Genomic DNA, 13,416 nt, shown 5'->3' on the forward strand with positions numbered 1-13,416 from the left:
GAGTGAGACTCTGTCAAAACAAACAAACAAACAAACAAACAAAACAACAACAACAACAAAAGCCCAACAAAGTACATGATGATTAAAGGGAGGATATAAATTATGTAATATATTGCCTATAGTGTTTGGGCAATGAACAACTATTTAAAACCATTTTAAATGAAAGGTGAAAGAAGAAAGCCTATGGAAAGACTAAACTGTTTTCAGGAATTATTTTGGTAATGATATTATTAATATTGTTATTCTGCAGCTTAATCAGACAAACAAAAGTAGAGGAAATTCATTGCCAGCAGACTTGCCATAAAGAAATGTTAAAAGAAGTTATTTAGGGAGAAGAAAAATGATACAGGTCAGAAACTTGGACCCACATAAAGAAAGGAAGAGCACTGGAGAGAAAATAAATGAAGATAAAATAAACTCTTAATCTAAAGGGTATCTTAGTTAAAATTATAATAAAAATAATGTGCTGGGCAATTATAGCATACAGATAAGTGAAACGAATGACAGTAATGTCATAAGCAAAGGAAGGAAGGAAATGGTAACACTTTGTTATAAAATACCGATACTACAAACTAAATGGTATAGAGTTATTTGAGGGTGGATTTAGTTGAAAACGTATATTGGAAACACTAGCATGACCACTAGAATTGGAAAAAATAAATATAATTGATATACCAAGAGAGGAGATAAGGCCGGGTGCCGCAGGTTCACACCTGTAATCCCAGCACTTTGGGAGGCCAAGGTGGGCAGATTGCTTGAGCTCAGGAGTTTGAGACCAGCCTGGGCAACATGGCAAAACCCCGTCTTAAAAAAAAAAACAAACCAAAAAAAAAATACACACACACACACACACACACACACACACACACACACACATTAGTTGGTCATGGTGGCATGCACCTGTAGTCTCAGCTACTCAGGAGGCTGAGATAGGAGGATCGCTTGAGCCCAGGAGGTGGAGGTTGCAGTGAGCCAAGATCATGCCACTGCACTCCAGCCTGGGTGACAGAGCCAGACCCTGTCTCAAAAAAAACAAAAACCAAAAAAACAAACAAGATGACAAAAATGAGGAAGTAAAAGGATAAACTATAAAACTTTCAGCTGGGTGTGGTGGCTCAGGCCTGTTATCCCAGCACTTTGGGAGGCTGAGGCGGGAGGATCAGGAGGTCAGGAGATCAAGACCATCCTGGCTAACACATTGAAACCCCGTCTCTACTAAAAAATACAAAAAAAATTAGCCAGGCGTAGTGGCGGGTGCCTGTAATCCCAGCTACTGAGGAGGCTGAGGCAGAAGAATGATGTGAACCCAGGAGGCGGAGCTTGCAGTGAGCCAAGATCACGCCACTGCGCTCTGGCCTGGGCGACACAGCAAGACTCTGTCTCAAAAAAACAAAAAACAAAAAAAAACTTTCAGTTAAACCAGAGAAGCCAGAAAAAGGGGAGGGACAAGAACAAATGCAATAAATAGAAATCAGTTACAAACACGTTGGTAGTAATCTAACTACCTTATAATCACTTACATGTGAATGATCAAAATACACCAATTAAAAGACAAAGACTGTGAAAGTGGATAAAAACAAGACTCAACTATATGTTGTCTGCAAGAAACTCTATTTATTTATGGTTTTGAGACAGATTTTCGCTCTTGTCGCCCAGGCTGGAGTGCAATGGCACAGTCTCCGCCTCTCGGTTTCAAGCCATTCTCCTGCCTCAGCATCCTGAGTAGCTGCGATTACAAGCATGCGCCACCATGCTTGGCTAATTTTGTATTTTTAGTAGAGATGGGGTTTCACCATGTTGGCCAGACTGGTCTCAAACTTCTGACCTCAGGTGATCTGCCCGCCTTGGCCTCCCAAAGTGCTGGAACTGCAGGCGTGAGCCACCATGGTTGGCCCACATTCTTAATAGAGTATTGTTTCAAGCTATAATATTTAAGAATACAGCCGGGCGCGGTGGCTCAAGCCTGTAATCCCAGCACTTTGGGAGGCCGAGACGGGCGGATCACGAGGTCAGGAGATTGAGACCATCCTGGCTAACATGGTGAAAACCCGTCTCTACTAAAAACTACAAAAAACTAGCCGGGCGACGTGGCGGCGCCTGTAGTCCCAGCTACCCGGAGGCTGAGGCAGGAGAATGGCGTGAACCCGGGAGGCGGAGCTTGCAGTGAGCTGAGATCCGGCCACAGCACTCCAGCCTGGGTGACAGAGCGAGACTCCGTCTCAAAAAAAAAAAAAAAAAAAAAAGAATACAGAGAAAATGAAGTACAGTCAATACTCATTATTCTTGGTAGTTATGTTTTGTAATATTGCTGCGATCACTGTATTAGTAAATACTGAACCATTGCTCCTAGGGGACATACAGAGTTAGGGTCCTGTGAGTCTCTGGTCACATTTTCATCAACCAATCAATACAGAGCCTGATTTTATGTATGTTTCTGCTTAAAGACACCTTATTTAATATTGATTCATTAAATTGTTTGATTGATGATTCAATAACATTGAACTCACAGCCAACTGACTGTAACTTGTGTGTGAACAAAACTTATCTGACACACGCATTACCTCCATGAGGCACACCCCAGCCTCCTAGAATGCTAAACAGCATTTCAGCACTATGCTTGGAGGTCACCAATAAAAAGCACAGAAATGAGAAAAACATGGCACTAAAGACATCGTGAAAAGGACACTCTTTAAAGTATGAAAGCTGAAACAAGAAGACAGAGTGTTGCCTTGTTTGACCTGAGCTGAGAACATGCGTGTGGGGTGACTCAGATTTTTCACAGCTCTGTGTATGCTCACAAATGACTGCAAAAACACCTCAAGTACTAATTTTGGGGAGACAAACTTTAGCGAGTAGGTGAATTTGCAAATATGGTATCTGCGAATAACAAGGATTGGCTGTGTAAGGTTTATAGCACTGACGTCCTCCACGTTGGAAAAGCCATGCCTATGGTGTAAAGTTGGAACAATTTTGTGACTCATCTGAAGTAACTAAAAGAGGGATGACATGATTCAAGAACAGGATATGCCTGTAGTCCCAGCTACTCAGAGTCTGAGGCAGGAGGATCACTTAAACCCAGGAGTTCAAGTCCAGTGTGGACAACATAGTGAGACCCCTATCTCTATTTAAAAAAAAAAAAAAAAAGAATAGGGAGGATTTCGCATACAGGGAAAATCAGCTGACTCCATTTCACTGTCTTTTGGGTCACAGCCAGAGAAAATATACTACATTTGCATCTGGAAATGTTCTAGTTAGAAATAAGGATGAATGTTCAGACTGTGAAAGTTACAAGCTGAAGGTTACTGAAGGAGATGGAGCCATCCTTTTCCCTTTAAAACCTTTGTATCAGGAAAGAAAGCCATCCATCTGGAAAGGCTGAAAGTAGTTCCCATTTTTTGGTCATATGGTCTCTGGGGTATTTTAAAAATAGCAGTTTTTATACTATATTCCTGGTGTTCTGGAGCATATAATACACTTCTGAAAGTTCTTTTTTTGTTGTTTTTTGTTTTGTTTTGTTTTTGAGACGGAGTCTCGCTCTGTGGCCCAGGCTGGAGTGTAGTGGCGCGATCTCAGCTCACTGCAAGCTCCGCCTCCCGGGTTCCCGCCATTCTCCCTCCTCAGCCTCTGAGTAGCTGGGACTACAGGCGCCCCCGCCACGCCCGGTTAGTTTTTTTTGTATTTTTAGTAGAGACGGGGTTTCACCGTGTTAGCCAGGATGGTCTCGATCTCCTGACCTTGTGATCCACCTGCCTCGGCCTCCCAAAGTGCTGGGATTACAGGCTTGAGCCACCGCGCCCGGCCACTTCTGAAAGTTCTGATGGTGATTGCTTAAATTTGAAGGTTGAATGAAAATGGAAAAGTACGCGTCAGCTCCTCTCGAGCAGAATGCTTCCTGAGGCACCAGGCTTCCTTGTGAATTAGTCTTGACACCACTCCATAGTCTCTGAGAGGGCAGAGCCTCTCATTCCCATCACAGTTCAGCCGGTTCCTAGCAGCTCCCTTCTGTGTGCTTCTCTCTCCACACACTCCTGTGCTTTCCACATTCTGACTTCTGAATGTTGGCTCACCCCTGCTTGTGTAAACCAAAATAGGAACCTCCACCCTCTACCAAGTCACTTGCCTCAGAAGTTTCACAAGCACTCGGAAAGAATTCTGTGAGGGAGGCCAGGCGAAGTGCCTCATGCCTATAATCCCGGCACTTTGGGAGGCTGAGGCAGGTGGATCACTTGGAGTCAGGAGTTCGAGACCAGCCTGATCAATATGTGAAACCCCGTCTCTACTAAAAATATGAAAATTAGCCAGGCGTGGTGGCGCATGTCTGTAGTCCCAGTTACTAGGGAGGCTGAGGTGGGAGGACTGCTTGAACTCGGGAGGCAGAGGTTGCAGTGAGCCGAGCTAGAGCCACTGCACTCCAGCCTGGGCAACAGAGCAAGACTCTGTCTCCAAACAAAAAAAAAAAAACAGGCCGGGTGCAGTGGCTCAAGCCTGTAATCCCAGCACTTTGGGAGGCCGAGACAGGCAGATCACGAGGTCAGGAGATCGAGACCATCCTGGCTAACACTGTGATACCCCATCTCTACTAAAAAATACAAAAAACTAGCCGGGCGAGGTGGCGGGCGCCTGTAGTCCCAGCTACTCGGGAGGCTGAGGCAGGAGAATGGCGTGAACCCGGGAGGCGGAGCTTGCAGTGAGCTGAGATCCAGCCACTGCACTCCAGCCCGGGCGACAGAGCGAAACTCCGTCTCAAAAAAAAAAAACAAAGAATTCTGTGAGGGTCGGGTTGTGGAGAGGAAGAACACCGGGTGGGGGGTCGTCATGAGCCCCTCCTTCTCGTAAGTAAACAGGCAGGTGTTTTTCCTTTGTTTTCTTCCTAGAAAACAATCATATTTAATTCTCCTTACCCCACCCCAGAGATTAATGTAATTCTGTAATTACAATAATCTTTCTAAGGTTATTCTTAGAGGTTTTCCTCGAGAAGACAGAAGATGTTTCTGCCATGTTAAGGGTTCAGAAAGTGAGCACATTTGGCGAAATAAGTTTAAAGACTCGACAATAATTCCATAGTAGTAAGAAGATCTACCCTGAAGAATGTCATACTTTTTTTTTCTCCTGGTGTAACAGCCCTGGCACAAGGAAGAAGTTGGTTCTGCCTGGATGCCGAGGATGCTGGGAAGCGGCAAGAGACCAGGTCATATAGAAAGCAGCAAAAACCAGCCAGTGTGGCTGGGTCTGATGTTGATAGACAGCATGGAAGAAAGCAGGAGCCTGGGAAAAGGAATAGGTTGGGGATGGCAGGGCTGTGAGTTAGATGGGAAGGGACTCTTTGTCTTATTTTTTCCATTCTGAATGCTTTTCTCCCTCACATTTTACATTTCACAATTTCCCTCACATTTCTGAATTTCTCTCACATCTCTGAAACCGTGATGCAACTTATATTAGAAAGCTTCCTTCTACTGCACTCAGCTGGGTGATGGTCATGACCTTCCATGGATACCCTCTGATAAGATCAAGAAAGTACTAATATTGAGAATCTTGTAGACATGGGAAAATAAGGTTCATGATGAATTACAGCTTGGGAAACTTAACTAAACTCTATCCTTAAAATGAGCCTAATACAAGAGATTTTTGTGTACCAGAATACAAGGAATAAAGTCATCTGTTCAAAGGATTAAGGGGCTGCTGCTGTCTGTCTGGGAAAGAGGCTTCCACAGGTCCAGGTGTTGGCGGAGGGAACTACTGGCCCCAGGAGTGAGGAAGAGCAGGGCTAAGGGTGAGGTTGGACTACTGGGCAAAGCATGGCTGGATATGGGTATGATAGTAATACCTTGCAAGAAGAAAGGCAAACAGTAGAGAAATATGGGTGAAGTGGAGACCCAGCTCTGAGCTGGTAATGGGTGGGGCCCTGTAATGATAGAAGGTGAGGACAGGAGTTGAGGGAAAGAGGTGGGTTAGGCAACCCATAGCTGGAGCTCCAGCCACCACCAGCAAATGAGAAGGCACTGGATCTTGAGTTAAGTGGGAAGGTGACAAGCTCCCCCAACTCCCAACAGCTAATAGAAGTTACGCAGAAGGCTGCGATGAGAAACTGCAGGGCCCAGCTATCAGCCCCAGGAGCTTGGAGGATGGTGGAAGAGGCGAGAACAGAATTTCCTAGGGAAAGAGCTGGAGGTTAAGCTGGAGGTGGCTGTATATCAATGATGCAGTTTTGACTCCAATTCAGGGCTATGAACTGGAGACCCAACCAGAAATAACCTCTCCTAGCAGAGCCAAGAAACACTGAGACCATGCTGATGGTCTGTTTAACCTGAAGTCTGGGTTGTTTCAAGTTTAACCTGAAGTCTGGGTTAATCCAGCTCCTAAATAGGGTGGGCCCTTCCTTCTCCAAGCTCCAGGTTAGGGTGGGTCTGGAATAACATAGAATTTACAGAAAGGTGACTCCACCTAGCACCAGAGACAGGGGGAAGCCCAGGAACCTCACTGTTGTCAGGGTCCACTGCTGGAGGCCCTGGCCAGCTGAGCTGATGGTGCAAGGCAGGGCACTGTGGAGCAATTCTGCGATCCCACGTTACCAAGGGTGAGGAGGGGACCAGATCCTGCATCACAAGGTACTGCAACTGGCCCTTCACTTCTCATCCCTCCAAAAGAAGCAGGGATCTAGGTTGCCCCTGATTTGGGGATTGCAGGAGATCAGAGAGAATAGCTTAAGAACTCCACCTGGCATGACTGAGGTGCAAGCATGGGAAAAAGGAAGCCCTTGTTCACCATGCTGGTCTCGGTGGGGCTTCAAAGCTAATCACTGAGCAAGTGGCCAAGTTCCCAGCCAAGAGTGGCCCTCTTTTGTCGTCGCCTTCCTGGCTCTACGATACACTCAGATTTTCACAACCAAATGTACATTTGATATTTGATGTAGACAACTGGAATTGCCCTAAAGGACAAGCAGTCCCCTGCCCATGAGGGGAGCATTCACACACACATTCTCCTGCTGAGATGGACGGATGCATTTAGACCAGGCATGAAGTACTCAAATACATTGCTGTGGTTAATATCTTGACTGGTCACAGGCACAAATTAAGCTGGAAAAATGTTTATGATGTTGCCACTTTTAAGAGACTGCACAGCTGCTTGTAGGCAGTAATAAGAGTAGTCTATGTTTACTGAGCACTTGCCCATGTGCTGGTCGTAAGCCTTTAGCCTGCATTAACTCATTTAATCCTCAATTACGAGATGGGTTCTTCTATTATGGTTGCTCTCCATTTTTCACATGGAGAACCTGTGGCAAAATGAGGGCATGTGACCAAGATTACCTAAGCGTTAAGTAGCAGGCCAAGACTTGAACATAGGTTATCTGACCTCAGAGCCTGGGCTCTTAGCCACTGTGCCATTCCATCTCCAACTTACATAGGCTGCTGCTTTCAGGGGCTACCCCTGGGGTGTCACTCAATACCTGTTGTGTCTTGAGGAGGCCCAATAAATGACACCTTATTTCCATGCCTGAGTTTTGAGCCAATAAAGGAATGCTATAAAAGTACAGGGCAGGTGGGAATCCAAAATCCTACATTTATTGTTTAATAAAAACGGATATTGACAGCTAAATCTCAGAATTAGATAGACTGGGGGCTCTAGAGCCAGATTGTGTGGGTTTAAATCCCAGCCCCAACCTTCACTAACTGGGAGATCTGGAGAATCCCTCTGAGACTCAGTTCCCTCCTTTGTAAAGTGGGACAATAATGGTACTTCCTTACAGGATTGTTGTGAAGATTAAATGAATTAACACATGGAAAGCACTTAAGTCACTGGCATGTGGTGAGTTCTCACTCAAAATTAGCGATTATCTTTACTATTAACTATATATTACCAGGTGGCCCAGGGACTCCTGCATGACTCCCCATGGGGTCTTGCCTCCAGAAAACTTGCTGCAAGGAGGGCAGAAAGCAGAAGTCATGCTTCTTGCAGGCAGCTTGCTTCCCAGAGAAAGATGGAAGCCAAGAAGTGGGCTTTACAGGTCAAATTCTCTTTACAAACCCACCATGAAAAGAAGAGAGGCCAGGAGTGTGGTGCAATTGAACCTTCCACCCCACGGAATGAAATATGACCTGCCCTCCCATCCCCAACCTATCCCTAGTGTATTGGGCACCAGCATCCCAGAAGCCCTGTTCTAGAGGCCATGCTATTCTGCCCTGGGATCTGTCATCAAGAAAACTTGCCTTAACAGTTGGGAAGTGTTGAATAATTTGTTTGCTTTCTGATCCTAGAAATAGATCATATAAGGATAGGCTAGAGGAATCAGATTGTTTGGCCGGGAAACTCAAGGCATGATGCTCCCGAGTAGAGAAAGAAAGGCTGTGAGGTAGCTGTCAGGCCTCTGAGCCAAGCTAAGCCATCATATCCCCTGTGACCTGCACGTAGACATCCAGATGGCCTGAAGCAACTGAAGATCCACAAAAGAAGTGAAAATAGCTTTAACTGATGAAACTACACCATTGTGATTTGTTCCTGCCCCACCCTAACTGATAGGATATATTCTCCCCCGACGCTTAAGAAGGTACTTTGTAATATTCTCCCCCACCCTTAAGAAGGTACTTTGTAATATTCTCCCCACCCTTTAAAATGTACTTTGTACATCTATCCCAAACCTATAAGAACTAATGATAATCTCGCCACCCTTTGCTGACTCCTTTTTTGGACTCAGCCTGCCTGCACCCAGGTGAAATAAACAGCCTTGTTGCTCACACAAAGTCTGTTTGGTGGTCTCTTCACACAGATGCGTGTGACAGTAGCACTGGTAAGTGAGAGAAGAGACTACAGCTGTGCTAGGAACAGTTGGCCAGAGCCTGTTTTAAGAGGGAAAGGCTGAAAGTGTAGCATGCTATTTTAACTAGAATTATAGTTGGCCAGGAATAATTCTCCCTTTATCATTATCATCATAATTATCACTGTAATTATAATAAATAATACTTGATGGTTGAAAAAAAATTCAGATTGGTTTCCAAAGGTTCTGTGCCTTAGATAGAAAAAGCAGGAAGGCCTTTACTCACCTGCGTGGTGCTTTTCCTGATAGGACACAGTCTTTTCAGACTGCTCAGGGCTGGCAAAGGTCACTACATCTGAAGAAATTAATGGAGAACTGATGTCTCCAAGAAGTGCTTTACAGTCAGAAAGTTCTGGAGTCATTTCAGTTTTTCAGTTTCAAGTCAACTTGTGTGGCTGTAGATAAGTCATTTGCCCTTTCTGGGCCTTAATCACTTCACCTATAAAGCAAGGACACTGGACCACCTCTCCAAGAATCATTCCAACTCTGACCATCTCTAATTTTATATTTCTTATTTATACTAGTGAACCCAATGGGCAGTGTTCCTGTGATCTCAACCCCAGGGGAATATGTGGGCATTTTATCAAAGAATGGCCTTTGCTATCTGGTCCTTTAGTGACTCAAACAGTCGAAGATCCAGGATCCTTGTTGTTGGTGATGGTGGTGGTGGGGGCACAATTTAGAACAGACAGGTTTTCTGCACCCCTCATTTCAAATATGGACACTGCCCAATCTAGTACCTAGAGCATAAAAGGCCCTTAAAGCATTTTTATTAATTTGTAAGTCTAGCTTGTGACTCAAGTTCACCAATGATTTCACTGAAAACAGTATTTGTAGGTTTTAATTTTACCCATTCTGAGAAAGGGCTTTTATTTTTTTAAACCTTTTTTATAGAGATAGGGTCTCACTATGTTGCCCAGGCTGGTCTCTAACTCCTGAGCTCAAGTGATGCTCCCACCTCTGCCTCCCAAAGTGCTGGGATTACAGGCATAAGCCACCATGTCTGGCCCAAGAAAGGGTTTTTAAGAAATCCTTGCCTGGGAACGCAGGACTATCCTGTCTCATCGGTCAAGGCCTTCCGGCATGGGTTTTCATTCACCAGCATCAGCTGAGTACCCACTATGGGACTGGCCTGAACTTGGTGAGCGGGCCTCAAAGATGAACAGGAAGGGTCTCTGCTCTCAGTGAGAGGAAAACAGTCATGAGAAAGATTGAAGGAAGTGACACCTGAGCAGAGTTTCAGACAGGAACAAAAAGGGCATGGCAGACAGACAGCATGAGCAAAGGCCTCCGGTGCGAGAAGACTTGGAACCACAGAACAGCTAAATGTCCAAGCACTGCTGGTGTGTCAGGATCTGGGAAAAGAGGATGGAGATGGGCCTGGATAGGTAGGCAGGGACCAGCTGAGAAGGGCCTATGGCTTGGCTAAGGAGTTTGGATTTGTCCTGAAGGCAGCTGAGAGAGGGATGTCACTGAAGATATTTCAGCAGGGGGTTATGACATGTCCAACTACTCTGATAGCAGAACAGTGTTATCTTCTAAACTGAAGGCCTTCAGGACAGTTATGAGCCTTACCATAGAACCGAGAAGCCCCTATGGGATACACGGGTTGTGGAGTATTCCACCTCAGGGTTGTTGTTGTTGTTGTTGTTTGAGACTGGGTCTCAGTCCTGTCACCCAGCCCGGAGTGCAGTGGTGTGATCTCAGCTCACTGCTGCCTCGACTTCGCGAGTTCAAGTGATCTTCCCACCTCAGCCTCCAAGCAGGCAGGACCACAGGCCTGTGCCACCATGCCTGGATAATTTTTTGAATTTTTAGTACAAAAGAGATAGATTTTTGCCCTGTTGCCCAGGCTGGCCTCAAACTCTTGGGCTCAAGCAATCCTCCAGCCTGGGCCTCCCAAAATGCTGGGATTACAGGCATCAGCCACCACGCCTGGCCCATCTTAGGTTAAAGAAAAACATGACTAAGGAATAGTATCAGGTCTCAGCTTGCCATCGTTTCCTCAGGAAGGGTTTCTCTCCCTGGACCAGGTTAGCTCTCCTTGCCACATGATCCCGTGGCACCCAGAACATTGTCTCCTGACAACGTCACTCTTGTTCAACACCCATCTTCCCTTCAGGACCCTAGGTTCCAAGACAGCTTGGATTTTGGTTTTTCTTACTCACTGCTGTCCCCCCAGTTGCTTGCCCAGTGTTGGCACTAGTAGATGCTCAATAACTATTTCTTGAATTAAGAACAAGAGTCACACTGGAGGGATGATCAGAGAGGTGAGCCAGGGGAATGTGATTTCCCTCCTGGTGATCACTATAAATGAAACCCAGAGGCTGGGAGAGTTTCCTAAAAGAGAAAGTTTTAATCCGGGCTCTGTCATGTGCCCACTGGATATATTTCGCTCTGGTGTGCCTTGACTCCTCGCTTATGAGGTGAGGTAGGTGGACAAAAGCGATTGCTAGGTCTCTCTCTCTAACCCCAACATTTTATGCATGAAAAAATATTCCTTGCCTATGACTCTCTTCTTTCTAGGGTTGCTATGTTTCGGAAAGATATGGCCACTGGTAAATTAAAGAAGAATAATATCATGATTTTAGCCAGAGAAACCAAAGTAATCTTACAAAGATGAAAGGTATTTAAAATGAAAGGGTAGATCTGGGCTGTCTGGAATTTGTTCTGAGAAAGGAATATTTTTACAGGATGAATTAAACTGAGTTCCAACCACTTTTATAAAAAGCAAGAATTTTTTTTTTCAGAGAGAAAGAGTCAGAGCATGAGAATCAGCCCTACCTCCCCCGCTCTCCCTCTGGATTTTGCTGAGATTTGGTGAAATATCTGAGACCTGTTCCTCTCCTCCCTGCTTCACACTTAAGGACAGAGCCCAGCAGAATTGCTGCCAGGATCCTTCCCCCATTGCCCATGTGCACAGCTGAGCTGCCGGAGGTGCTGAGTGGGAGGACTCGCCCGTGGGGGGAAAACCCAGCCAGTAAGCAGGAAGTTACTCACCGGAGGTCTCTTCCAGATGAACTGGATGGGGAACTTCTGGCTATAAAAGAGAGAGGTCTCATCCGGTGGGAACTCAGGGTCCACATAAAGAACTTTCTTTTCTAGACATTTCTTGTGAAGCTGGTCGAATGTCTTCTCTTTCACTCCGATAATAGGAAAATTGCGGCTGATGATGGCTGAATAGATGCCACTTGGGTTTCCACCCCCAGCCTCGGTGGTCTTGCTCTGGGCTGGGTGAGGAACTGGCCCTGGGGACCTTGGCTCAGCCGCTGTCCTTGGAGCCACAGATGCACTAATGACGGTCGGCATGGCAAGTGGCTTTGGAAGAAAAAGCTTTTTAAAGAAAACAAGATACAGCTACCTTCAAGGAAAGGAAGCAACTGCAAAGGGGAAGTTGGAGTAATTCTGTCATCTGAGAGAAAAGTGTCCACATCCAGTTCGAAGTTGAAAGCCCATCAGAAGGTCGTACAGGTTATGTCCATCTTAAAAACCGAGCTGTGATTCTGAAGCCATAAGTTCTCCTGAATAATGAGTGCTAAAGGATTTCTGAAGCAATGTTGACCTGGGTTCTCCCACCAGCAGCATGCATGCCAGAGGGAGAGAGAAAGAGAGTGAGGGTTGTGTTTCAGTGGCCTGAAGATGCTTGAGCCAGGAAAACTAAAAATAGATGTGAAGAAACACTGTGAGTATGAGAGCTAGAGAGACTGCATGCTAGAGAGAGGAGCACCTGGCTAGGGACATCTCTGTTGCCATGAAGTGCTGGTGTTGTCAGAAAATGAAAAGGGAGTATCTGAGTAAGGTGAACACTGGAAAGAAGCTGAGAACTGCTGACATGTTATTGAGTAGGCAGTTATACAGACCACCCAACTACTGGCCACCAAATGAATGAAAAACAATATTGCAAAAAAGCTAGTTAGGGTGAATGAGAGGTACTGAATTCTAGGAAAATATTCTGTGAATTTTAGAGAACATGATTTTTAGTCCTAAAATTTTAGGATATCAGAACATTATTCAATGTTAGATTTGGCATCTTTTCTAGAATGTTCTTGGGTCAGCATTTATTGGAAATGTCTGCATGGAAAATGCTACTCAGCAGAGTCCTTGGTTGAGAAAATCCCTGTCTGTACCTGCATACTTGACCTTGCCACCTCTTGTCTCTTCCCATCCCTAAAATAAACACTGGGACTGAATCTGCTATAAAAAAATGCACCTGCAGGGCGCGGGGGCTCATATCTGTAATCTCAGCACTTTGGGAGGCCGAGGCGGGTGGATCACATGAGGTCAGGAGTTCGAGATCAGCCTAGCCAACAACAGTGAAACCAGTGAAAACACAAAAATAAGACAGGCGTGGTGGTGGGTGCCTGTAATCCCAGCTACTTGGGAGGCTGAGACAGAAGAATCGCTTGAACCCAGGAGGCAGAGGTTGGAGTGAACCCAGATTGCGCCACTGCACTCCAGCCTGGGTGACAGAACGAGACTCCATCTTAAAAAAAAAAAGTGCATCTGAGCACAGTAAATCCCCAATGTCATCAATAGGTTCTAGTAAGCTTGTTTTGGTTAAAGTCACAGTTTATAAGAACCTATCAACGATGTTAAGTGAGGACTTA

General features: G+C 45.4%; 1 protein-coding gene across 4 annotated transcripts in view; it reads right to left on the reverse strand.

Moving 5' to 3' along the window:
* The window catches only part of CAPN3 (calpain 3), a 43,885-nt gene extending 31,314 nt beyond the window's left edge, over positions 1 to 12,571 (reverse strand). For all 4 annotated transcript variants that reach the window (XM_033190426.1, XM_033190425.1, XM_033190424.1 and 1 more), the window contains exon 1: positions 11,810 to 12,571. In XM_033190426.1, the coding sequence (XP_033046317.1) occupies positions 11,810 to 12,118 (309 nt within the window). In that variant the 5' untranslated portion in view covers positions 12,119 to 12,571. The remainder of the gene's footprint in view (positions 1 to 11,809) is intronic.
* Between the last annotated feature and the right edge of the window lie 845 nt (positions 12,572 to 13,416).

The sequence above is a fragment of the Trachypithecus francoisi genome, unplaced genomic scaffold (genome assembly GCF_009764315.1).
Source record: "Trachypithecus francoisi isolate TF-2019V2 unplaced genomic scaffold, Tfra_2.0 Lachesis_group3, whole genome shotgun sequence".
Classification (NCBI taxonomy): domain Eukaryota; kingdom Metazoa; phylum Chordata; class Mammalia; order Primates; family Cercopithecidae; genus Trachypithecus; species Trachypithecus francoisi.